Source organism: Puntigrus tetrazona, chromosome 1, assembly GCF_018831695.1.
Source record: "Puntigrus tetrazona isolate hp1 chromosome 1, ASM1883169v1, whole genome shotgun sequence".
NCBI lineage: Eukaryota > Metazoa > Chordata > Actinopteri > Cypriniformes > Cyprinidae > Puntigrus > Puntigrus tetrazona.
The window spans coordinates 19,518,774-19,544,562 of record NC_056699.1 but is presented as its reverse complement, the minus strand read 5'-3'; the positions used below and the strand labels follow the sequence as shown (position 1 = coordinate 19,544,562).

The following is a 25,789-nucleotide window of genomic DNA, read 5'->3' as shown; positions in this document are numbered from 1 at the left end:
TGCATCCATTTCACGTAACACATCATATGCACATAATGTAAATAATAGATCAATCATATAGACAGGTCTATAAATACATAATTTCTGTACTTTATTTGTGGTCTTGTGCTTATATGTACTTTGTTTATACTGACAGTGGAACAGTGATGCATGATAATGTGTGTGTAAATAAAAACAAACATAATTGAATAGAAGATGCTGTTTTATTTATTATCAATAATATATTTTCAAAAGTACATCCAGTACAATCCTTGGCCAGCTACGGTAATAAAGGATCATCCATTGTTAAAAAAAAAATAAAAATCTAAGACTTCCATTCATCAAAGGCAATAACACGGAGGGTCTCTATTGAATATTATTACTACTCAGCATCAAAAACATGCTTGCATAAAGTCAAACCAGTTCGTTAGGATAAATTAGCTTGAAGCCGACAAGTCCACAGTCTTTTGGATTGAAGCCGGAGCACCTTTGGTGAACCTGATATATCACAAAGAAATTAATTAAAAGGGCCCTGATATAATCAAACAGTCAGGTATTTTCTGAAGGTCTGAATGAATTAAGCAGCAGAGGATTGTTGGTTTAACCCTTTATAGAAAATGTTGCATAAATAGCTATTGCAAGACAGAAGATAGGCATGTGCACTGGTTTTGGCCTTTTTGTTGACGAAACATTACATTCATAAATATTATGGTTATTTGTATGCATATATTGAAGAACAGAGTTTTATTTTAGCATTTACCCAGATGCAATGAATAACAGCATATGCCTCATTTGCTATAATCCACTGAAACGTGCTCAAAGACCTTCGTTTTGCCTTTAAAGCTGGTGGCCAGCACAAAATCACGATGGTCTGTGGACAGTGCTGTGAAGGAGCGTGGCCACTGAACGTACACATCCCTGAACTTGCTAAACTTCTGGTTTTCCTCATCCCACCTGAAGATCTGGGAGAAGGAATAATCGCTGCTCAGAATCAAATAGTGCTGGTCTTTGAACTTGATTGGCTGTAACACTGTGGCGCCCCGTGAAGGCAAGCCCTGTATTTCTTCGAAGTGTTTCCCCATCCACTTCATGACTTTGGAGTCACCGATGTAGCAGGCAAGCGCAAGGTAGGGAACATCGTTTATTCTAAAGGCCTTCACGCTGACAATGTCGTCCATATTCGCTATCTCGTGATGGAGAACAAACTTCTGGGTGCTCTTGTTCCACTGGTAGATAACAGGAACCTGGGAGCGGCTCACAAGGATAAGAACAGATTTGCCGTCCAAATCAAAAAACTCAGCGTCAGTGTCACGAAACCATTCATGAAGGAACTGATACGGGTAGAAACCAGTGTCGTTCCACTTAAACAGAGTTGTCATTCCAGCCTTGGAACTGTCCACAATTAGGAAGAACCAGTCATCTCCAATCTGGAAGACTTCGATGTCATTCGGCTTGGACACATTGAGCATTTCGACCGCCTGAAACTTGGTGAATTTATTCTGTGCTTGGTCATATTTGTAGACAAGGGAACCGTCGAAGAGTTGGGAGACAATGACAAATGCCTGCTCGTTGATCAGAACAGACCGGCATCCAACAACGGACCGACCTGAAATATAATATTTTAAAAAAATCGAATTCATCATCTATACTCTTTCACTTTTATGACATATGACAAACGATTATGGAGTCAAACCTGTGATGTTATCAAAAGGCCTGAATTTAGTCTCAATGTGATCCCATTCCATGATTATGCAGCTGTCTGAATTTGGAACTGCCATAGCCACATATATATCATCTTTGTGAGAGAAGATGTCTGCTGACATTGATTGAGTATTCACTATTTGGTGCTGCACAAAATCTGAAGGGAAAAAGAGCCAGGCGTATTGAGGCACATTAATTCATTGTCGCTAAACAAGTGTAAACAAATCATATTTTTTCCTTCACGCCTTTCCACTGCGTTTATCACAACACTCAATTACAAACATTCAATGTAAAATCTGACATATCTAAGTCAAAAAATGAGTTACCGGTGGAGACACACTTGCTGTGTTTTTCTGGGACATCCTTTAATGGGACGCCCTTCATGCCAGGTGGACTGGCACAGTAAACATCAGAGATTGTGGCATTGGATCGTTTCAGCCACAGCATCAGCCACATGGACTCACAGTCGCAATGGAACGTGTTCCCTCGTAGATCTCTGTTCATAAACAGACAAATCGACTAAATTATACGTGACTGCGATATTATTGTTTCCCAGCTATTTAGTATAAGTGGTAGTGCTTTTTGAGTTACATTTTTAAACAGTGCGCTGAAAAACTCACAGTTCAATCAAAGAGCGCAGATCAGAAAAGAGACCCCTGGGTAGTGTTTTTAAATTGTTGTTTGCTAATGATCTGTAAAAACAGAGAGGGAATCAATCAATACAAGTCGACAGAGGACTCTACGCAAATGTAAAATACTACAGATATTAGATTTCCATGTGATATATTATATTCCAAATGCATTGTCATGTGAAGTAAAAACATGAAACCTATTAGAAATTGGAACATTTGGACGTGCATGCCATGTGTATCCATCCTAAAAGCGGTCAATACAGTTTGAGAATATATATATATATATATATATATATATATATATATATATATATATATATATATATATATATATTATATGTATATATTCTTAATATTTATATGTATATAAGTAAACAAATATAAACTTAAGAAAATATGCATTTTATATAAGTAAAATCTATTGTTGAAATATATGGTTGCTGCATATAAAACCACATGAAAAAATTGTCATATAGACATTATTAACATGTATAAAGAAATTTACTGAATGCATGTATATGAAAATTATATATTAACTAAAATATATATAAGACTATATATATATATATATATATATATATATATATATATATATATATATATATATATATATATATATATATGTATATATATATAACATCATATAGGATACTGACCATCTGAAATAAAATATTAAACATAAACAAATAGTGCCTGTTGTATGTCATACACTTACAGATGTGTAACATCACGAAGACCTCTGAAGGCATATTTGTTTATCTCTTCAATTTTGTTCCCTTCAATAAATCTGGTTGGAGAAATAAAATAAGACGGCATAACTGTAAAAAGGTCTTCATTTAGTTCTACTTTTTTTTTTTATCATATATTTAAATCATTAAAGCTCTCCAAATACTCACAAATACTCAAGATGAGGAAGCCCTGAGAACGCATCCTCCTTGATTTCAGAAAACGCATTAGAACTAAGGAGACTAAAAAGAGAAAAGATGCCAGAAAAATCTAAAACATAAATATGACCAGCATAACAAAAAGTGCACGGCATTCTGCCTCTTAGTATTTAATAATGCAGATAAACAGGCACATTTATAAAAAGTAATGCAGCAGCCACTTACAGTAACTGCAGTGAGGGCATGAGCGAGAACATAGCCTCCTTGATTTCTGGGAAACTGCAATTGACAATACTCCTAAAAGAAACACGAAGGCTAAAATAAATTAACAAAGACGTCAATCGTTTCTTGTTTGTACCACACACTAAGATGCGCGTTCAGTTTCGCGATATAAACACGTGCTATACCCCACTGCGTTTCGTAAAATGACACACATTTTCGCTAATAAATTGCTGACGGACATAATATCAGACTTACAGAGAGTTGATGTCGCTCGGTACAGTCCGTGGGAGGAGAGACGAACCCACGCAGATGATTGAATCCGTCGTGCAAGTGCATCCTGAAGGACATTTGAATACTCGCTTTGATCGGGACGCTTGAAACGAACAAACGAGCAGCAAAGTTACCAAAAGGCGCTTTCGGATGGAAGACGGTTTGTCGTTCGTGAGATCCATGGCTGTGAAGCTGCGAGTCGAAGGCAGGCGCTCTCCGGTCAGTCAGCAGCGAATGAGTCGAGGATCAGCAGCGGCTCTGATGCAGTCAGTGTTTTAGACTGTCCCATCAGAGGAGGCACCACGAGAGCGCGAAATAAATAAATAAATAAAGCTCAAAGTGGGCTGCTTGCTGCGGTTGTGCTTGCCTTTTGATGATTTTAAAACGCGCTTCCACCATGCCTTTTTCTGTTTAGCTACACTTTAGTGTTAACTGAAATAAGTTAATGTCATATCAGCAAAATTGATGTCAGTCTTCTTCTGTTTACGTGAAAAAAAAGTGGAAACTGTGATCATCTTTGAATGAATGGCTTCTGTCTTGTTTATCAGTAGTCACTGAATGCATTTTATATTTACTGCAGGCCTAAATTTACATTAATGTGAGCTCAAGCTGTGTTCACTTTGTATATTTCCCTACAGATTATAATAGGTGATGCTGCATAAGTTACAACGATTTCTCTGGCAGCCTGTAATAAACAATATATGACTGCAAAAATATGGACTCTAGTACAGTATGCATAGCATTAATCATTTAGAAGCAGATCTGATTTCAGCATGTAAGTGCTTTCCGTCTATATGTGACTGGGGGAGGTGCTTAAATTGATGACGGTGAAATAGCCTGCACTCATGCAATGTGTCAGATTTAGGCAGCTGAGGTACATGTGCATGAGTGGTTTTCAACTGGTTTTCCTGCGGACCGAACTCCCAGTGCATCAACAGAAAACAAATGAGCATTACAGACTGCAAGTTCATAGGTAGCGTACCTATACTGCATAGGAAGAAAAAAAAAACAGCAAATCAATACATACCACCTCATCAGAAATAGGCCTACTGATCAAAAACTCCAGGGTCATCAGACAATTAAGGAAAGCTGAAAGCCAGTCAGCAGTTTAGTCTGTTTTTACACAGCCACTGTGAAAATTGTTAACGTGTCCATCAGTATGGCACAGAAAGGACTCTGATACTGATCTTCTTTTTAGCAGCTCTAATGCACCAATAAAAAGATTACAATTGATCCATCTTACCCAGTACCTAAAATAACTAACAGCAAAAAAAAAACCAGCCCGATTAAACAACACTTTGCTTTAAACAGCTGTCAGGGTGTTCAACAAACATCTGCATGTTGATATTTAATTTTTATGTACATCGTGCATCGTCGTTTAATGTATTTTGCACTGTGCATCTCACCAGTAGTGCTAACTTGCATAAGTTGCATTAACTTGCATGCTGGCAAACAATGCTTTATTCACTGGTTTTATCCTTTTAATCCGGCGTTCTTCTTCACGCCATGCCATTATATGCCGTTCTATAAATAACTTAGTAAATAAATAAACAGAATCGTAAAACGGCTCATAACGATCCGTTTCGGAACGTTTTCCCGGCTCGTTGTATTCTACTCTCTCCGAACACCTCAACAAGAAAATTCCAGAACGGAGTCTTCATTGTGGAAGAGAGAGGGCAAAGGCGCGTGCCTGATGACGCAGTCACTCTTTTTGCCGAGTATCATGGGAAAATAACATAGCAGGCTAGCACGCGCAGGAAGAGAGGAGAAGAGCCGACACCTCCGCGTACCGAAACTCTTCCCGTGCGGTTTATTCTTCATTTACCTCCTCAAACTAGTGTAAAGCGGCGACGAGAAAGCGTCTCGGACTGCCCGGCGTGTCGCGCGGGGTTCGCGGTTGTTGTTGTGTGTTTGATTTGTCGGCTCGTTGGATATTTAGCGCGTGTCGCTGTCGAGCGAGTTCGCGGAAGAAGAGGTGGGTAGTTAAATTTACCTTTCACAAACCACTACAGGCATCCTCCACTCTTTAATGCGCTAAATATATTTGGTAAGCGCGCATAAAACGACTCCTCGATTCGCCCTAACCGAAAATAAGGGAAAAGTCAGTCAATCCCGGGCGATTTAAATAGACGAGGCACGGTTTGAAGCCGGTTAAGTTTAGAGAGGACAGTCTTTTCTATCCGCTAGCCTTTATCGTGCCTCTCACCTCGTATACGTATCTGTGTATCTGCTCTTTGTGTTTACATCAGGTCGACGTCGTCCCTGCTTCAGACACTAAAGCCCGTCGAGATCGCGTTCAGAAGATAAGCAGAAAGTTTTCATCAAGCGAGGTTACAGTCGACGGCGGTGTAAATATGAGTTACAAGCCGATCGCCCCCGCACCCACCGGCTCCAACCACACTCCGCCAGGTGAGTTTCATTGTGCTCTCTGTTCATTCATTTCTTTTATTACATTCGTAATGTTCCCACTCGGGGTGTTTTTGTCCACCATCTTTTCAAACGCACCGTTTTAATCCCGGAGAAAGGGGTCAGTGAACCTACTGTAAAAGAGGTCAGAGACACGGATAAAGGGGGAGGAGTTAAAGGAGCCATAGCCATCTGTCCCGCTCATTACATAAATGTGGTTTATTGTGCTGCGAACCGCGCCCCGTTGCGTTTATGTTTAAAAGCTAACAGTTTTCGTACTTGTTTGTGAGTGTGCCATGCCATCACACCAGCGCATCTAATAATGGCTGTATTTTTTTTTACCTCACTTCCTTTCATACAAACACTGGGTGGCGAGATATCATTGGTCGAGTTTGGCCTTTTGACATTTTCTTGATTTGTGATTGGTCTCCCTCTTGCTCTCTGGTTTTAGGATCGTGTGGATCATCTCCATCACTGGCCTCCTCTTCTAACTTTAGACCAGCTTTTAGTGACTTTGGTCCACCATCAATGGGCTTTGTACAAGTAAGTTAATTTTCTGATAACAGTGATACATTTGCAGGCTTGAAATTGCAGAGAGAAGTGCCCAAGGATAATTTATTTGCAATAAATACACTACTGTATAAAAGTTAAAAAAAAAATTCTTTGTTCGCCAGTGATGCATACATTTAATCAAAATACAGTAACACAATATAAAGTGATATTTAATATAAAGGAATATTGAATAAAAATAATAATAAAAAATACAATTATTCAGTAGCCCTTAATCGAGTCTTTAATCATTCTGATATGTATTTGCTGCTCAAGAAATATTTCTTAGTATTATCAATGTTGAAAGCAGTTGTGCTGATGAATATTTTTGTAGAAACCGTGATGCGCTGCTATTCATAGGTTTGGGTTCAATCAGATGGTGGTAAAGAGAAATTTGTACCTTTTATTCAGCGAGGATGAATTAAATGATTTAAAATGACAGCAATCATTAATTAATAACCAATAATTGATAAACGTTTAGCACCAAATCTGCATATTACAATGATTTCTGAAGGATCAGGAGTAATGACAGCTAAAAATCAAGCTATTAATATATTACTTTAAAAATATATATAAAAAAAAAAAAAAAAAAAAAATATATATATATATATATATATATATATATATAAAATAGTAAGCTGTTAATCTAAATTATAATTTCAGTAATGTTTTAAAACTATTTTGCTTTGATTTTGATTAAATAAATGCAGCCTTACCACAAAATGTTTATTTTTTTTCATGGGTCTGCTTTACAAAAGCACTCGTTTTGCCGCTTAATATTGCAAATTGTTTTGTCTTACCATATTATTTTAATGCATTAAATTAATTATGAACATACTGGTTGTAGTAAAAAAACTTTTCCCGTTGACCGTAAATTGTAATTCGTGTCACTGCGGCTAAGGAACAGGAAGTCTCGTCTGTAGGCTCACTTCCATGTTGAAGAATACACCTCATAAAGAGGATTCGTATCACTCAGACATGTCTTGTTTTCTGTAGCCTGTTAAAGTGTCCCAGGGATCTACCTATAGTGAGCTGCTCTCTGTCATTGAGGAGATGAGCCGTGAAATTCGTCCTACCTATGCTGGCAGCAAAAGTGCCATGGAGAGGCTGAAGAGAGGTACTCCAAACCCTTTGTAATAAAGTGCATGCAGCACATTTGTCACAGACTGTGACGTTTAGTCCCCTGGAGTAATGTGAGCCTAAGGGTAGTTGTGATTAGAGTCTTCTGTCTTCTCATATCTGTGTGAGATCAGACTCGCAATGTTTCTTTCTTTCAGCACAAAGACGTTCTTACTAAGCTACCTTTAATAGGCTTGTCACTGATGTAAAATATTCTATGAAAAAGTGTGAATATTTGCAATTCCAGTAGCCATTAATAACAGTGCAAGTAAGCCACTTATCTGTACTATATTTGGACTACATATAAAAGTTGTAACTTCTAATGCCTGAGGTGCAATGTTTATTTTAGTGTCAATTTATTATATCAATCCAAATTTCATAATCGGTTCTACCTGGTTCATTAGTAAATTGCCTGTCAATGAACAAAACTTCCAGTAATCATGTACGTTAGTCTTGTTGTTTGGATAAATGTGTACTTGATTGAAATGGCTGAGATGTGTTTCTGTCTTTCATCAGGTATCATCCACGCACGTGCTCTTGTCAGGGAGTGTCTAGCGGAGACAGAGCGAAGTGCTCGCACATAACATCCACACACACACACCCCCCTTTCTCTGGTACTTGTCTCCCCATTGTTCTGTTTCTCATAAACATGCTCCTTCTCTTTGCCAAGCTATTTACAACACCACGTCTTTCTATCTTTCTTATTGACCTCTGTCCATTATGCATAGCTATCTCCCCAATGTACATCTCATGTAGTGTTAATGCGATTAGCATAGAAATTTTTTAAGCCCAATTTTTGCAATTCTGTATTTAAATAAAAAACCAAAAAAACAAAAACAATCGTCAGATTTTCAATTCCAATAAATGCAAGGATGGCCTTCGTAAAAAGGGGATAAATGATTTTCAAAGAACTTTATTTGGCTTCAGTCACAACATATGCAGAACAGTTGCAACAACACCTATTAAAAAGTATTTTGAAAATAGCTATTTATTTGTAGTGACGTATAGATATACCTGACGACTGCATTAATTAACACAATGTGATTGTGAAAGTTTAGTTTCAATGAAGGGAAAGTGGATATTTTTACATGTGCCATCACAGTGTTATTATCGTGTCTTTCACTAACATATTTATAGACCTTCTAATTTTCTTTAATCGTTCGATATTAAAATGTCGTATACATATAAAGACAATGAGGGTAATAGCAATAAAAATGAATAAACATGATAAATACAAAAGATTAACATAAAAATTGAAGTTAAGGGGGATCTAGTCAAAGAAATCGTGTTGAACCGGACTAGCCTTTTATCTTCAGATTGTCTTTCAAGTTTGGTTCATTCAGACTGCCCCTGTTTAAAAGCACTGACCTTAAGGAACAGGGTTCAATCTGTGTCTATTTCTATCAGCTGTATCCAAAGACTCAATGCACAAGGTAACAAAGCAGTAAGCTGGTATTTACCCATTTCTGGCTCACAGGAGATGCAGATCCTATTAGCAACTCAATGAAAACGGGCACTTTTCAAAAACGATGAGTTACTCCAGGGATAAAAGGATAAATTCAAGTGCATATAAAGCTATGCACTCATCAATGGCGTATCAATTTACTAATAAAACACGAGGAAGTGATCGACAATATGAACTCGTGAGGAGGGATGAATTTATGTGGGCGTGCTCTCCAACTTGACAGTGGCCTATCTGCATCCTTATAAAGGTAAAATCGGAGGTTCGTCTTTGAATCAGCCCTAAAATGAAAGGGAAAACAGCAAAGTGCATTACTTAACCGAGCAGCTTTTGATTATCAATATTCACTAATTTGAGACGGTAGACGAACTAACTGTGGAAGCTGCAGCAGAGGCTTTGCTGCTGTAGTTGAAAAGGTTTCTGTAGCGTCCCTTCTCCTCTTTCAGTTTTTCCCGAATGCGATCCTCCATTGCCCTCAACTCCTTTGCAACTGAGGTTTCAAGTGATGGGTCTAGTTCAATCACTTTGGCAAAGTCGGATCTTGCCTCTGCTTCATTCCACACTGCTGCATGAGCCTTTCCTCGTTTGAAATATGCCTTCACATTATCTGTGAGAAAGACGAAGCATGAGCATTGGCAATGCAAATTATGAATGTTATTCAAAGTAGGAGCACGCTCATTCTTTTTAAAACAAAAAAACAGTGCAATATTTTTAGTTAACCTAAACTTGTAAGGAACATGACACTAGTGCAACTTTTTAATTAATCTAGAAATACTGTAGAAGTAAAGATACGCTTCTTTGATTTTCTGTCATTTCTGCTAGACTTGCAATCGGTGAACAAAATAGGATATTTCAGCTTAGGGATATGTGAGTGTTGTAATTGTTTTGATATTTACCATCGTACTTGTTGATGATAGAAGAGCAGTGGTCCAAAACCTCATAGTACTGGCCCAAAAGATGCTTGCACTGGCAATAGTTGAGGAGGAGAGGAGTGATCATCAGATCTAGTTTGATCCACTGGTCATCACCTGGACGCTCCTACAAACAATATGTTTATGGTAAAATTTCCAAACTTGAGTATAATAATACACAAAGGCTAGGGCTGCACAACAATAGTTAAGCTGCTAAGCGTGATTATTCATTACAAATGGTATTATTTAGGACATTTTTAATAAGCACAAATCAAGAAAATGCCTGCTCATGTGCTCTATTTATTTTACACCATCTGGTTTTCTTGCCTTATACACATAAATGCTCTAAATGATGAAACGCTCACAAAATCTTAGTGAAATATTAATTAATAATTCCTTATGATTGATATTTTGCTATTAAACAACCTTGAACTGTATAGCACAGAGGTTGTGTGAATGTTTAAACTCAGCTACCACAATCGTAAACAACATATGCAAGATTCATATTTGGATTTGTTTGTCAACGAGCAAGTTTGCTTGAAAATGTAGTCACAGAAAAGCAGCTGAAGTGGCCTTGTGGAGGAATGCAGACTGGCTATATCACACCTGATTAGGTAAAACACTAGGAGGAAAGTGATCTATTTCATAGAAAAGGTCTGATTGGGAGATCTGAACTCTTATCTGGCAACCTAAACATGAACTTTGCACTCATTTGTAACTGGACAATACTCGTTTTTTTGTCCACATTGCATTAACAACATGAAAATAACATTATTTTGATATAAAAGGTAACAATGACAATCCTATATTAAATGGTTATTAAGAGAGGGATATACTACTATTGTAATACAACTGCAGTGTAAAAAAACCTATATTTATATCAATTACTTAACAGTTGTAAAATCACAGTACTTAAGTCTTATTTTCTCACTTGCAAGTTTTAAAAGCAGAACCATGCTTATTAAAACTCCAGGAAGACCTCCGATTTCTGTGAAGGCAGGTTTACAAACACTTCATTACAAGTCTAGTGAACTGCTATAACCAGCTGTCTACAAAATATAAAAATGCATGCAATTGTAAAAATAAAGTGAACCTGGCATACGTTGTGTTCCCAAACTCTCAGCATATGAATCGAATCGCTGAGAAAATGAAAACACTGGAGGATCATGCATATTAACAATGGAATGCTTCACTTTAACACACCATAAGCGACCTAAGTGTCGTTTTTGGTTTATTTTGAAACTGTCAGGACAGACTGAACAGCGTAGGTAATTGATAAGAACCAGTAACTGCTCATCAGCTGTTAAGGCTAACCTTCATCTGTAGGTTCTTCAGACAAGCTATGGCATTGTAGTACTTCTCAGAAGCTGCTGAAATGTCTCCATTCTTGAAGAGCGCATTTCCCTCCTCGTGCATCTGTGGTATGACCTGCAGTTTCTCCTCGTCTGACATTGCCCATATTTCCATTTGGAAGGATCCAGGGGGCAAGACCTTAAAAAAGATCATGATCAACAATTAGCATCATAGAAGATCAAGTGTGAATTACCAACGTTCTTCAAAATATAGTAGATGGTAAACGCCAAAAGAGTTAGCATTTTTGGGTAAACTATCCCTTTAACACCTTCAAAATGCACATAAGAACAGATGGGAATTTGACATACGATGCTGTTCATGTGGTTTATCAGAGCTCTCTGTTCATTCTCATGTAAAACTGCACCATCAAAAAAACGAGATCATGCTTATTTTTCTCACCTCTAGCATTTCCAGAGTAAAAACTAGAGGCTGAGGATTGGTTTGCAACTTATCCAGATCCGGGTGACCCATCGAATGATGCGAGTGAACCTGAGCTATTCCACAGCAGTGTCTCTGTCCCTCCAGTGGGTCTTTTCCATGGCTGATGTTGCGCAGTGAAAGAGAAACCAGTGGGTAGAGAGCTGTGTGCTATTACAGTTGGAAAAAAAGAAAGTACTTAGCCGAACGAATATCAGAAAGAAGAAAACATAATAATTTACTGATATTTACATGTGTGACCTTGGAACACAAAACCAATGATAAGTAATATCGGTATATTTGCAGCAATAGCCAAAGTACATTGTATGGGTCAAAATGATTGACTTTTCTTTCATGCCCAAAATAATTAGGATATTATGTAAAGATCATGTTTCATGAATTTAGTTTTTTTTTTATATTTTCTACTTTAAATGTCAAAACATAATTATTGATTACGCATTACTAAGAACTTCATTAGTATCTTTAGTTGTATCTTGGCCACTGGCTTCTTTATTTAGCTTTCAGATGCTGTACAAAAAAAGTTACCCTAATGACTGGGCTTGGGGTCCAGGGTTACATACATGTAATTACCATATATATACACATGTGCAGATATTAGAAGACAGAAACCTTGACATCACAGGTGAACTCAGCAATTTCACCCTCTCTCATGGTAGTAACCACTTGCTCCCACACAGGAAGCTTGAACTTCTTCCCCAGTATGAGCTCCATAGGTTTACTGTGACCTCCCATTGTCCTGGAGTCATCCAACAGAGTGCCATCACAAAGGCTGGTGCGGTAATGAAACTTCACCTTTCAAGAGAGGAAAAACACAATATAAGTAATTGGGTTACTTATTATAAAGCATTTAATATATACCTCTGGTATTTATTGCATTATGAAATTAAGTTTGATTGAAATCCTCTAACATTGCATTGTGAGCCCAATCAGTGCAAGAACATCGGTTCTGTTGTGGAAATTCTTAAGTAATAAACTAAGTGTGAAGACTGAGACTGAAGAGCCAAACAAAGTTGTCTTTGCCTGGATTTTATTTCTCTGCAGAGAAGTGATCTGGTTTACACACAGTTTGGGTCTGGGAGCAAAGAGACAAGGGTGAGGCTCACCGACCAGAGTTTTTATAGTCAAAAGTATACATTTACGTTGTGAAATTCCTTCACATTTACTCTATATCATAATCATTATTGTCTATATATATATATATATATATATATATATATATATATATATATTATTATATATTATTCAATTACAATTAAGAAGTTAATTAATTCAGTGCTGTATGTAATGTATGTGGTTAGTAAATCTCAAAAATTTCCATTACAGTTCACACTTAATATTGCCCAGAAAAAAAAAAAAAAAGTACATATAATAGATTCTGCTACTGTTATAGATCGATGCTCCCTTGCCTTTGCCTCAAGTAACACAAGACACAGAGAGAAAAGATATCTAGTTTATTTCATATCAGGCTTTGCAGGGTTATTATTATTGATGTTGGCTATATTATAAGCAGCACACACACACATGCATGCATACATAACATATACATATATATATATATATATATATATATATATATATATATATATATATATATATATATATATATATATATACATACATACATACACACACACACACACGTATGTATATGATGGGGTATATAGCTTTCAGCTGTCACTCGGAAGACAAGACCCTTTTCTCCCCTCTCTGAGCCAAGAATGCAAACAGGCAGACATCCTGTTTGTGAGACCGCCTTCACGGACTAGCATCAGGTCTCCCTCCCGATGCTTAGCTAACGGCTAACCCTGAACACCTAGCGTCTCCGCGTAAAACAGGACACGCACCAGTTGAGATATTCCTTTTGATATTGCGATATATTCATAACGCATCAAACCGAACGACTTTTGGGCTATTTTCAGTCAAAACCAAACCCGTGTTACGCGTCAAATCTGGCGACTCCAGCTAGCACTGAATTCGACAAGTTAAACGATAATACATTTGTTGGTCGTCTTAACATTAATGTAAAACGTATCCTGTACGCCACACTTACCTTTGTTCCATTGGGAAACGTTGAAAGGTCTCCTTTTCCGGGAGAGATGACTTTTTTGTGAACGCCATCAGCTCTGAGCTTGATGTCAATGTCCTCCATTCTTGTGAAGATGTAGAGGAGTCTAGATGGCGCTGCAGCAGCGGAGCAGAGTGACAGGCTCACAGTAAACAGACCCCGTCGCTGCTGCTTCTTTTCTTCTTCTTCTTCTTGACTTTCTGCCGGTGTCTGGTACACAACTGTAAGGAGTGTGATCTCCCCGCACTGTGCTGGAGTGTGGGACAAAATCGAAAAAACCTCTTTTTCAGCATTGGATTAAAACATTTGCCAATTTGATTGATTCTCTATTTCTCTTCTCCCTTTACCAACCTTTAAATGCTCAAAAGCAGTTTTCCTCTTTTTTTTTTTTTTTTTAAATTAAATTCAATCCTTTTTTTTCTTTTATAATTTTGTTTTTTAATTTGTGGCTTCACACAACACAACACACAACACTTCTGCGTTTTTGGTACCCATCATCTGAACCTTACATATTGTCTGAATAGGACAAATTCTCTCTATTAGCACAACTTGGCTTTCCATATGATCTGTTTCTAATGTCAAATTAACTTGAGACAGAACATTATCTATTAGGACTGCCATCATTTTCCAGTATACAGTGAACCTACTGATGTTGTCTATAATATTGTATGGTTTTGCCTGGTCATGTAGGTCTTGGTATTCATGTACATGTGGAATTACTGACTGCAATACTGCTGTATTTTATTTCCTTTATTTCTTTTGGCACTTTTCTGTATTTTTCCCCTTCAGTACTTCACATTGATCCTGGTTATAGAAAGATTTAACACTGTGTGTTTACTGATTTTTATAATGAGAGTATTTTCCATCTTTTCTTTCACCCAATTTTTTGTTGTTGTTGTACTAAATAGTTTTAGGGCTTTTTTTCCACTTCACTGCCTGAGGGAATCATTTGGCAAGTCAATGTCTATTACAGTATACAGCATAAATAGAGGGAAATTCAACAATTATCTTTTACTTTTATATTTACTTTTATTAAGGTACTGTAAAATAAATATTTCGGAGGAGACACATGATAACTCTAAACTCAACTGTGCATTTCAGATACTGTCATATAAACTGGCATTCAACTCCACAGAGATTTACACAAAAAGGTTTGGATTTTTACTACATGTTTTTATTTATATTAAGTATCAATCTTCATTTGTTAATGTATTCAGCTAATAACTATTGTTAGAGCACAACAGAACAACTTCACGTCAGTTTAAAAAAGTACCTGACACAACATCTTTTTCTTTATGTTTATTTTATTATTTAATTTTTGTAATTTTTATACAGGCACTATGAGAACAAGAGCACTCCCAGTGAATATACCGTCACTGGCTCCCTGTGGTACTTGCCTTCTGACATACATTTGGGTGGACACTTATGTATAGAAATGTAGTTTTACGACTGTTGCATTTCCAAAGTATTTTGTCTAGATACCCATTAGCATGCTACTGGAGTGATCCCTATTTTATGGCTTCAATACATACCCATAAATGTAGCATAGGGTGTGCTTTGAAGGAGGTCACCGCACCCAAAGTCAATAAGTTTGACTTCTAGGGTGTCCTTGTTGATCAAAAGCTTTTCCTTTTTGATGTCTCGGTGCAGCACTCCACGTTGGCAGCTCATGTAAGCGGCTTGTGTTGCCTTCTGCATGACAACCCGAGCCAAGTCCTTGTCAGTCCTGCCTTCACAGTGCTGCACAAAATCAAACAAGTCCTTGCAGGGAACAGGCCGCTCCAGGATCATGATGTAGTGTTCTGGGGAACTCTGGGGCCTTCATCTGCGAGGATTAAAAGAGCGACCTCCAGTGGAAGAGGATCAGGCTAAAAGAACTTTTTTTTTTAGGGTGGTTAGAGGATGGATTCAAAGGGAGAGAAACAAAAAAGAAAACTTACAAAGTTGATGTATTGTGTATCTTTTGTTTTCTTGACAGATTTCACTGCCACCTGATCAACAAAAGAAAGACGAAGAATTTGTGCTAACAGTATTTTTAAGAAACATATGTAGAAATCATGTACATCATTGCCTTCAATCAATCTTGAACAGACAGGTAAAGTTTTGTGAATGCAACTTCCAAGCATGAATTAAAAAGCTGGCAGAGCAGTTTAAAGACGTTAGTTGCTCTAAACAGTGGACTTACGATGCGCTAAAAGGACCTGTAACATATGCAAAAGGAAAAAGAAAAGAAATGACTAGCTAGGTTAACAAGTAAATACATAAAAATAGACACCTCGAGGCCTCCCTATGTAGACAGCTTCAAATCCTCCTTGACCCAGCATATACTTCATAGAAGGAAAAGATGTATTTAAAAGATAAGAGTCTTTGACATTAACCCTTTAAACTTATAGAAAACTAAGTATACGTTCAAAGTGCATACGAAACACTGATTCATACCTGAGAAAGGACTTGGTGTCTGGACTTTGTAGACTGGAGCTCGGAGGACTTCATCACCCTGGTCTTTGAGAGTGTGGGCTGGAGCTTGGAGAGCATCGACATTCTGGTCAGCCACAAAACAGAGTTAAGAACCTTCCAAAACCACTTTCTTGAGCGCGAAACTTCATTAATTTCATTTAGTTCAATTTTTGATTAACAATTGCCTTTCATCTTTGCAAGTAAGAATAATAATAATGTTGAGATGTAGAAACATACATTACTGCCTAATAATGACTAAGGTTCATCTCTATCTTTATCTTTTTAAAATTGTTGCAGTTTCAAGCTGAACTTGTTTCACTCCCAGTAAACGCTTTTGGCAGGTGGTGTAGAATTAATAGCAGGTATATACAGAATATAATAACTTTGTTTACGCAGATCAGTTTTTATGAACGGTTAGCTCTACCTGTTGCTTTGGTCTTCGTCATAAACGCCAGCTTGCGCCTCCACAGGTTTCCCACACTTCCAGTGTTAAACACTTAAAAATGAGAAAGCCAAAACAAAGCGCAAGCTGAGAATGAGCCCCGTTCTGTAGAAACACGCTTGTGAATCACTTGAATGTCTATTTGATTGACAAACCTGGATTGCTAGTGATTGGCTCTGTCACAGGACGTCTTAGCAGCAACACCGCACGCAATCCAGCGCTCTGCACTACATGCAGGACATCTCTGCCCGGCGTCCGGGGACTTTCCCCCAAGCAGCGAAGGAGAAACGAGGTTCCCCGAGTGTAGCTTAGGTCTCAAGTTTTCAGGCATGCGCGGTTAGAGAGAATCCTTCACAGGAAATATATACAGCTGAACGCAGCGGTCTGTTTGCACGACGGTGACGACGGATTTTTATTATTATATATATTATATATATATATATATATATATATATATATATATATATATATATATATATATATATATATATATATATATATATATAATATATGCATATACATTTATATATCATTACCCCAGTCTTCAGTGTCACATGATCCTTCAGATCAGCATTCTATTATGCTGATTTATTATCAGTGCTATGATTGAGTATATATATATATATATATATATATATATATATATATATATATATATATATATATATATATATATATATATATATATATATATATGTGTGTGTGTGTGTGTGTGTGTGTGTGTGTGTGTGTGATAAAAGAAGAGCATTTATTTAAAATAGAAATGCTTTTTTAACAATATACAACAGCTTTGGGGTCAGTAAATTTGGATTCTTTTTAAAAATAACATTCAGCAAGGATGTTAAACTGATACAAAGTGATAGCAAAGATTGAAATTGTTAGAAAAGATTTAGATTTTGAATAAATGCTGTTAATCATTTATTATTCATATTAATTTTATTTATTAGACTGTTTTATTTATTAGACTGACTATTTACAGACTTCTTTATATTAATGTTTTTATTTATCTAAAATGTGTTATTAATTACAATCAAAAACATTGGTAACATGCCATGTTTTGTCAACAATGTCTTTAGACAAGATAAGTTGGAGATGTAGACACCTTTGAAAACCCAGTTTATTCACTTTAATGGTTATTAAGTGTTATTTAGTAGACACAATAAGAACCAGGCATTTTGAGCAAGTTACTCTACAGTTCCACTTTTAAAGCATACCAGTTTTTCTGATTAATAAAAATGCATGTTATTTATGCAAACTAATTTTGGGGGTTTGCCAGTCCAATAACACAGCATGCCAATCGCCCTCCAGCGTTGCCGTTCAGTAAACTTTCCACGATTCCACCCCTGCCTAAATCATCCTCTCCCTCATGAATCACAACAGACCGGCCAAGTACTGTGAGTCTCCCAAAGAGTGTTGCACTGGAGTCCAGTGATTGGCGGATCTTCCCATTAACAGGAACAAAGTTCCCAAAGTCCCCTGGATGTTGTGGATGGTTCACACCGAGGGGATTGTAATGCCCACCTGTAGATCCGCAGCCTCTGCTCATGTCTCCGTACTCATGAATGTGCATCGCTCTGAGCTGCTGGCTGTAGACAGGGAGACCATTCAGTCTGAGAGTCACGCTCATCTTTTCCTTTGGGCCAGACTGTTTGAAAAAAACAAAACCATACACAAGGGGCTTTCCAGATGATAACTGAGTATTAGGGCGCATTCTACATACAGCCCGAAGGGAATGGCTGTTCACTGGGAGGGAAAATTTATTTGAAGCATACGCCAAACTTGAACTTGACCCACAGAAGAGCACAAGGCAACTGAGCAAGAATGCTAGAAGTGATGAAATGTGGAAGGATTTCATTTCTTCTTGTCCCTGTGGCAAAACAACGCCTTAATCAGAAAACCATAAAGTGAGGTCAAATGTTACTTTTTAAGTCAATATGCATTCAGCGTCAAGACACCCATCTTATTAAATTGCAATGTTGAAAATGGACTATAAGCCTATATTCACAAAAGTGTTTATAAAAACGTGAAAATATGCCATAGGTCTGGATGTTGACAATCACACACACACACACACACACACACAAATCCGTATGGTCTAGTTAGATTTTTTTTGTATTATGTAGAGTCGAATTTTGGTAATAATAGACCTACCTCTATTGTTGCGTCACTGTTTTGAAAAGCACTTTTTATGACAAACGTTTACTCGGTCTGTGGTCCTTCGCGCGTGACACATTTTAGACGGTTGTTTTATACTTGCATAACTAAGGGGCGTAAACATTTCATATTTAGTAAATTATAGTGCTTGCAAGTTATACAGATCGAATTTCATGCCTGCCCACGATGCGGCACAGAAATCGTGTTTTATGAAATTACAGCCTGTATACACATGAAGAATATAAGTTAGTTGTAATATTGTTTGACTTGCATATATGTTTTAGTAGGCTATTTACAGGAACAAGAAGCACCTTCACTTAACATTTAGCTATAAAACAACACAAATGGTCAGCCTAATTTTTACGCATTGGTTGTTTTTTAAACGAAAAAAGCAAACGAGTAATGAGGTGTTTAAGATATTTTCGTCGAGTTTTGTTGTTAATTTTACTTGCTCGCGCTTGTCGCGTCATCGTGACGTATGTGGTTCATTTACATGACTCCAGTCTTCACCTCAGGACTAAGTGTTTCAAAATGCCGCGATAATATACAAAATAAACAATATACTGTATGTTTTATAGTGTTATATCACACTCTTCTGAAATATAATCCAGTGAGATAAATGTAAAGCAATAAAATCCCGTCGTCACCGTCGCGCAAACAGACCGCTGCGTTCAGCTGTATATATTTCCTGTGAAGGGTTCTCTCTAACCGCGCATGCCTGAAAACTTGAGACCTAAGCTACACTCGGGGAACCTCGTTTCTCCTTCGCTGCTTGGGGGAAAGTCCCCGGACGCCGGGCAGAGATGTCCTGCATGTAGTGCAGAGCGCTGGATTGCGTGCGGTGTTGCTGCTAAGACGTCCTGTGACAGAGCCAATCACTAGCAATCCAGGTTTGTCAATCAAATAGACATTCAAGTGATTCACAAGCGTGTTTCTACAGAACGGGGCTCATTCTCAGCTTGCGCCTTGTTTTGGCTTTCTCATTTTGAAGGATTTAACACTGGAAGTGTGGGAAACCTGTGGACGTGGGATATAGGTGTCGGTTATGCCAACTTGTGTCAGAAGTAATAACTCACAGGGCTGACTTTCAAGGGATTTTATACTGACAAAACCTGTTAATTATTTAAAATAGGTGGGCTGTTTCCCGCGGCATTACATCAGCATCACTGATAAATAGGTTTTATATATATATATATATATATATATATATATATATATATATATATATATATATATATATATATAGAATAAAATGTTATGAAATATAAAACAAAGCAACAAACCTGAAATATTAATTAAGGGACGTTTAGTTCTGTACTGGCGGTTATTTCTATACTGTTGCTGAAGGTCCGGTTTTGAGAAGTCCAAGTTTTCAGAATCGTAAATCCTGGTCGAGTTTTTAGATTATTATTTTTGTGCAATGGTTTTTGCAGACATGAAAAACAAACAATAATATAGACAGACTGTGTAACAAGAAAAGCATCGGTGCAATGTGTAAAGTGAAGCACAAAAATATGACTGTGTACAAGACCAGCATATCCTACACAAAATAAATTACGATCCTTGTAGCTCAAAATAAAAGTAAACACTGATTCCCACATTTTATAAAATGTTCAGCATTCCCAGAGATAGAATAACTGATTCTTTCTAGATGTAGGGTAGAAGTAAGTCCAGTTAACCAGTCAGAAAGGAGAGGCCTAACATTTTTCTTCCAAAAAAGCAAAATAATTTTCTTGGCTCTGATCGAGTTTTTAGGGACATTTTTGTCACTACATGTAGCTATTTTCTAGTAGCCCATATTAACCCATAACCCTCACCTGCGCTGCATTTCTTTCTTTACGCCATCTCATTATCATCATTATATTTAGCTAACCCGGTCTAACGCGACGGTTCCAGTACGGTTCGATCTCGCTTTTAATGAATCGAAGCTTCGGTTCCACATGAACTCCGGACGCGCCCAGCTGATCCCGCGATCCGCCCACATCCCAGCAACGCCGCCCCCCATTTGCCAGAGCGTCCGAAAATGCAAAACGCGGCATTTTATGGGTCGATCCTGCGCATGCGCACATCTGATAGTTTTGTTTGAAGGAGTTCTCGTAGCTAGAGAAGATTGGACTGAATTTGTCCGGAAAGAGTGGCTCTCCACACGGTTGCCAGCTAACATCATATTTTAAAGCGACCTATGAGTGAAAAGCGCCTCTTTTTAAGCCGCGGTTCTTCTCGAAAAGGCGCGTAGCTGCTTGATGCATTACTACCATCATGTTAGGGCATTATCCGAACGTGGAAAAATCGCAGCTTGTCAACTACGTGGAGGATTATTTGGAATGTGTCGAGTCGCTGCCTTTGGACATACAGAGGAATGTTTCATTGTTGCGAGAGATCGACACCAAGTATCAAGGTGAGCCAAACATTACTGAAAGGTGCCAGCTCGGTACGTTGTGTATTTACGTTCGTTAACGTCGAGCGTACTTCACCGCCGTAGACCGGCTTCGTTTCCTTTGCCCACAATAACACGTTTTTATTAAACGTTTATCGGTGCTTCCAAAGCTGCCCGTTGCGTTTTACTTGTATTCGGTCTTTAGCGTATTCGGCTGTGTTTGTTCCAGCAACACTATCCTACAACCAGCGATCAGCCATTTTGACTAGTGCATACTCTGTACTGTTGTTTGGCCGTGCTCTTTTAACGCATCGCTTTAGTTGCCATAGTATCGACGTAATGGTGCTTTCGGTCGGCGTGTGTTTTGTTCGCATGTAGCCCGAACATCCCCGGCTCGATGTCGACGCCTTCGAGTTCGACTTAACCGCTCGCAGACAAAGGTTACCGTGCAAAATGATTTATATGCAACGGAAATGATTCATTCGCGTCTTGGTTCCTCATATTTGTTGCAATGCCCACCGTGGAGCAGCAGCAGCATGTCTGCTTGGGCAGGTATGTTTTTCTTACACAGCGGCAGGGGTAGCACTAGAGCAACCCGAGCATGCATCGCGAACAGTCGCCCGTACAGTACGTTAAAGAGTGGCTTTGTAAAATACGCTGGGCGTGCTCAAGCCGCCTCGCTTCGTTTTCTGTTGCTCTGATACTGGATGTGTTTTGTCACCGCTTTCTGTGCCACTCAGAGGTCCTGAAGGAGGTGGACGAGATCTATGAGAAGTACAAAAAGGAGACCGACAGCGGGCAGCGCAAGCGACTGCAGATTCAGTTGCAGCGGGCGCTCATCAGCAGTCAGGAGCTGGGAGATGAGAAGATCCACGTGGTCACACAGATGATGGAGGTGGTGGAGAACCGCTCGCGTCAGATCGAGGCCCACTCGCCTTGTTTCCTGGAGCCGGCGGAAGCGGAGCGGCCGGCGGAGAAGGTGAGGCACGACCCGGCCAGCACCTCGGCGAACGTCATGCCCGAGCGCTCCTCCGCGAGAAGACCCAGGCGCCAGCGCAACAGCGAGAGCCGGGACACCTGCGCCAACGGGGCCCTGGAGGACCTGGGAGAAGAGCCTCCGCAGCAGCCCCGTGAGAAGAAGTCCAAGTCGGCCAAGAAGAAGAAGCGCTCCAAGGCCAAGCAAGAGCGAGAAGCGTCGCCGGTGGAGTTCACCATCGACCCCAACGAGCCCACCTACTGCCTCTGCGAACAGGTGTCCTACGGCGAGATGATCGGCTGCGACAACGAGCAATGTCCCATCGAGTGGTTCCATTTTTCTTGTGTTGGACTCACCTACAAGCCCAAGGGGAAATGGTATTGCCCCAAATGCAGGGGCGACAGCGAAAAGACTATGGAAAAAAGTGCGGATAGGGCCAAGAAGGATAGGCGGTCCAGGTAGTGCCTTACAGAAGATGTGCTAGATTGTTCAAGTGAAAATATGCCTGTGTGGGGATCGGCGGTTTTGTTTAACTTATGTTAAAAGGTTCTCCTCATGCACTTAGCTGAAAGTTTCCAAACAGGTGCTGTTGTTGCTTTTGCATTAGGACGACCAACAGACGTAATTAACCCTGGAAACACAGATGTTTAAGATACTGCCACTAACGTCCATAAGACAATGAAGAGTTCTTTTCTAAGCTTTTTTTTTTTTTTCTTCTCTTAATTGTTCATTTTGGAAAGCCTTGAGAGTTTATATATGTTGGAGGTCACCCGGTCCAGGGTAGTGAGTGTTATTAAAAAAAGAAATTAATAAAAAAAAAAAAAAAAGAGGAAAGTGATCAAAATGCACAGGGTTTGATGAACTTTGTCAACACCTTTTATTTGCATTTCTTGTTCTTTCTTTCCACATTTTGGAATATATATATATATATATGAAAACACACCTCTGAAATGTCTTCCAGTGAGAGAACAAATTCTTTGTTACTGTTTTGGAGTGATGTTTTTTTTTTTTTTTGTTAAAATGTTTTTTTTTGTTTTGTTTTTTAAGTTTCATCTATTTAAATAAATCAGTGCTTGTTATGTCTCTAAGCTGCTTGTTGTTTTGTTGTGTGGATAATATAAAAACAGATATGTAGACATTATTTTCTGCTCTCTTTAAAAAGAAAGTAACACTAAGCTCTTAACACATACTGTTAAATGGCACTGTAATCGGTTCCATGGCTCATAATCATAGAACCACTTTAATTGCTATATAACACCTATCTTGAAAGGTCCTGTACATCACCTTTTGTCTAATGGTGCTATGAAGAACCTTCTCCACTGTTACACCACGTTCTAATACGGTAAATTTACCACACGAGCTGCTTTAAATCACGTTTTTGCTTTTATGCTCTGAAGTCAAAAAGCCTCATGTGGGGGACGCTGGAATATTTCCTTAAGGGGGAAAGTTCGGCCTTGGAGCCAGAAACGTTGACAACCATGCTGTCTTCAGGAAAACGCTGAATTTTAATGTTATTTTAAACCCTTTTTTCCAACTAAGAGAGAGTTAGAGAACCTTTGAAGTACTATACTGGGGTTTTATAAGACAATGGTGGTGCTTTATAACACCTCAAACGCTGAAGAACCTTTTGTGTGCGTGTGCGCAAAAGCTTGAACAAACTTTTTAAAGGCCTCGATATCCAAAGGCTTGTTCATAAAGTATAAATCATGCCTTTGTATATGAATTTAGTTAGTAAAGCAAAAGCGGCCACCAATTGCAGCACATAATCTCCTTCGCTGTGAAAGTGTCTTAGTAACTCAAGTTGGTTGAACGCCCAGAATGTGTGGAGCTGGAATTCAGGCAAAAAGTGACAACTTTGAAGAAGCTAAAAACAAAAGTTTTAGTTTAGCATTTTATTAGCGTTATTTCGTTTTTAATTGTGGAATATCATACAAACAAACATTTTGTCCAAGCTTTTGTGTATGAGATAAAATAGTGTTTTGATTATGCTTGAATAGAGTAGTATGTACAGTAGAATTTAATTCTTTTTGACACGTGTACTGTATGCGTGTGTGTGTGTGTATATACATATACATATACACATGTATTTACAAACACATAGTATATATTAGGAAATTAATTTATATATAAATATATTTGATATATAAGCACAACATAATACAACATATTTTTCTTATATATGTGTGTATTTATACATACAAAATAAATATATACAGAACAGATATCTATATATAGTTTAAGCTTAACTGTGACTTTGTAGAACTTTATGATGAGTTTTTGGTAGAAATATCTCTATTTGAATGATTAGTACCGGATTCAATATGAAAGTATTAAAAATGGCAAAAAAAGACTACATAAAAGACAAAACTTCAGCAGTCGGACATACACCGACCAGTCTGAATTTGAAAAGAAGCACACCCCTGTGTTATGAAACCGGACAGAAAACAAATAGCAAATCATTCACCGGATCAAACCATACAGTTCTGTTTTCTGACAGTATAAATAAAAGTCTTGCTTGCCAGCAGATGTCACCATAAAGGCATAAGCGCTTCTCAACTCTTTTGACTTCACAATCAAGTTCAAAAAACCTTTAATCAGAACTGTTTTTCACAGTGATGTCTGATCGCATTTTGCTGAGAGAGCATTTAAAGTGTAATGCTACAAACGAGCTGCTCGGCTCATTGATCATTAATTGTTAATATTTGTTCTGGGTTACACAGTAATCAAGATTACTCTACAACCCGGGATTTGTGAAGTTTAGCATTATAAATGATCTATGAATTCGGCTGCCCGTTATCAATAAGTTAATAAGCATCTAACCTTATAGTGTGAAATGCAAAGCGCATAATTCATTTCCATTGTCTTCGGTACTGCTGTTACATGGGATTGTGTGAAGAAATGCCTTTATATCCAAACAATTGCAACCCTGGGTCAGTATTTTAAAACAACAGTCTTGTTCTTTCTAGCGATACTCAGTTCACTAAACAAGAGGAAACACCCTGGGAACTCGTGAACCGAAAACTGACACCGAAGCTTGGGTGCCCTTGCTCTCTGTGTAGAAGTTATTTGATCAAGGCCTTAGAGAAAAGAAGCTCACACAAATGCAAACAAGGCCAAATTCTTTTCAGATAACAATCCACAATCTCACACTGCCCTACCTCAAAAGGTAGAAGAAATACTCTTCCACAGTGTTTTGTTTGTTTGCTTTCAGTTCTCTATGTTAAGAATTTAAGTACCCGTTTAAGTACCCGAAATAAAAATGTCAACTACTGTAATTAATGTCAATGTGTTTATTTATTAATATTCCCATCACCACAGTAGTGTTTGGGGCATTTCTAAAACCACACGTATATATGTTTAATCATAAAAACATTCCACATCATACATTTCAT

General features: G+C 38.1%; 5 protein-coding genes across 5 annotated transcripts; 2 read left to right on the top strand and 3 right to left on the bottom strand.

Annotated features, from left to right (window-relative positions):
* Nucleotides 1-184: 184 nt before the first annotated feature.
* Nucleotides 185-5,232, bottom strand: lgi2b (leucine-rich repeat LGI family, member 2b). The gene is made up of 8 exons (XM_043228780.1): nucleotides 3,674-5,232; nucleotides 3,422-3,493; nucleotides 3,209-3,280; nucleotides 3,028-3,099; nucleotides 2,301-2,372; nucleotides 2,007-2,176; nucleotides 1,673-1,837; nucleotides 185-1,585 (listed from the first exon to the last, which is right to left on the bottom strand). Exons 1-8 carry the CDS (start codon nucleotides 3,868-3,870, stop codon nucleotides 768-770), a joined length of 1,638 nt encoding a protein of 545 aa, XP_043084715.1. The 5' UTR covers nucleotides 3,871-5,232; the 3' UTR covers nucleotides 185-767.
* Nucleotides 5,233-5,428: 196 nt separating this feature from the next.
* cdk2ap2 (cyclin-dependent kinase 2 associated protein 2) lies at nucleotides 5,429-8,599 on the top strand. Its single transcript, XM_043230490.1, has 5 exons — nucleotides 5,429-5,663; nucleotides 5,938-6,097; nucleotides 6,546-6,637; nucleotides 7,640-7,760; nucleotides 8,279-8,599. The coding sequence occupies exons 2-5, from the start codon at nucleotides 6,043-6,045 to the stop codon at nucleotides 8,344-8,346; spliced, it is 336 nt and encodes a 111-aa protein (XP_043086425.1). The 5' UTR covers nucleotides 5,429-5,663; nucleotides 5,938-6,042; the 3' UTR covers nucleotides 8,347-8,599.
* Nucleotides 8,600-8,659: 60 nt separating this feature from the next.
* LOC122331797 (aryl hydrocarbon receptor interacting protein) lies at nucleotides 8,660-14,176 on the bottom strand. Its single transcript, XM_043229485.1, has 7 exons — nucleotides 13,977-14,176; nucleotides 12,536-12,718; nucleotides 11,888-12,076; nucleotides 11,450-11,626; nucleotides 10,121-10,262; nucleotides 9,599-9,831; nucleotides 8,660-9,505 (listed from the first exon to the last, which is right to left on the bottom strand). The coding sequence occupies exons 1-7, from the start codon at nucleotides 14,073-14,075 to the stop codon at nucleotides 9,500-9,502; spliced, it is 1,029 nt and encodes a 342-aa protein (XP_043085420.1). The 5' UTR covers nucleotides 14,076-14,176; the 3' UTR covers nucleotides 8,660-9,499.
* A 3,800-nt stretch (nucleotides 14,177-17,976) lies between these two features.
* sod3b (superoxide dismutase 3, extracellular b) lies at nucleotides 17,977-19,715 on the bottom strand. The gene is made up of 2 exons (XM_043231108.1): nucleotides 19,042-19,715; nucleotides 17,977-18,757 (listed from the first exon to the last, which is right to left on the bottom strand). Exon 2 carries the CDS (start codon nucleotides 18,743-18,745, stop codon nucleotides 18,146-18,148), a length of 600 nt encoding a protein of 199 aa, XP_043087043.1. The 5' UTR covers nucleotides 18,746-18,757; nucleotides 19,042-19,715; the 3' UTR covers nucleotides 17,977-18,145.
* A 1,393-nt stretch (nucleotides 19,716-21,108) lies between these two features.
* ing2 (inhibitor of growth family, member 2) lies at nucleotides 21,109-23,224 on the top strand. Its single transcript, XM_043238995.1, has 2 exons — nucleotides 21,109-21,442; nucleotides 22,162-23,224. Exons 1-2 carry the CDS (start codon nucleotides 21,304-21,306, stop codon nucleotides 22,857-22,859), a joined length of 837 nt encoding a protein of 278 aa, XP_043094930.1. The 5' UTR covers nucleotides 21,109-21,303; the 3' UTR covers nucleotides 22,860-23,224.
* Nucleotides 23,225-25,789: the final 2,565 nt, after the last annotated feature.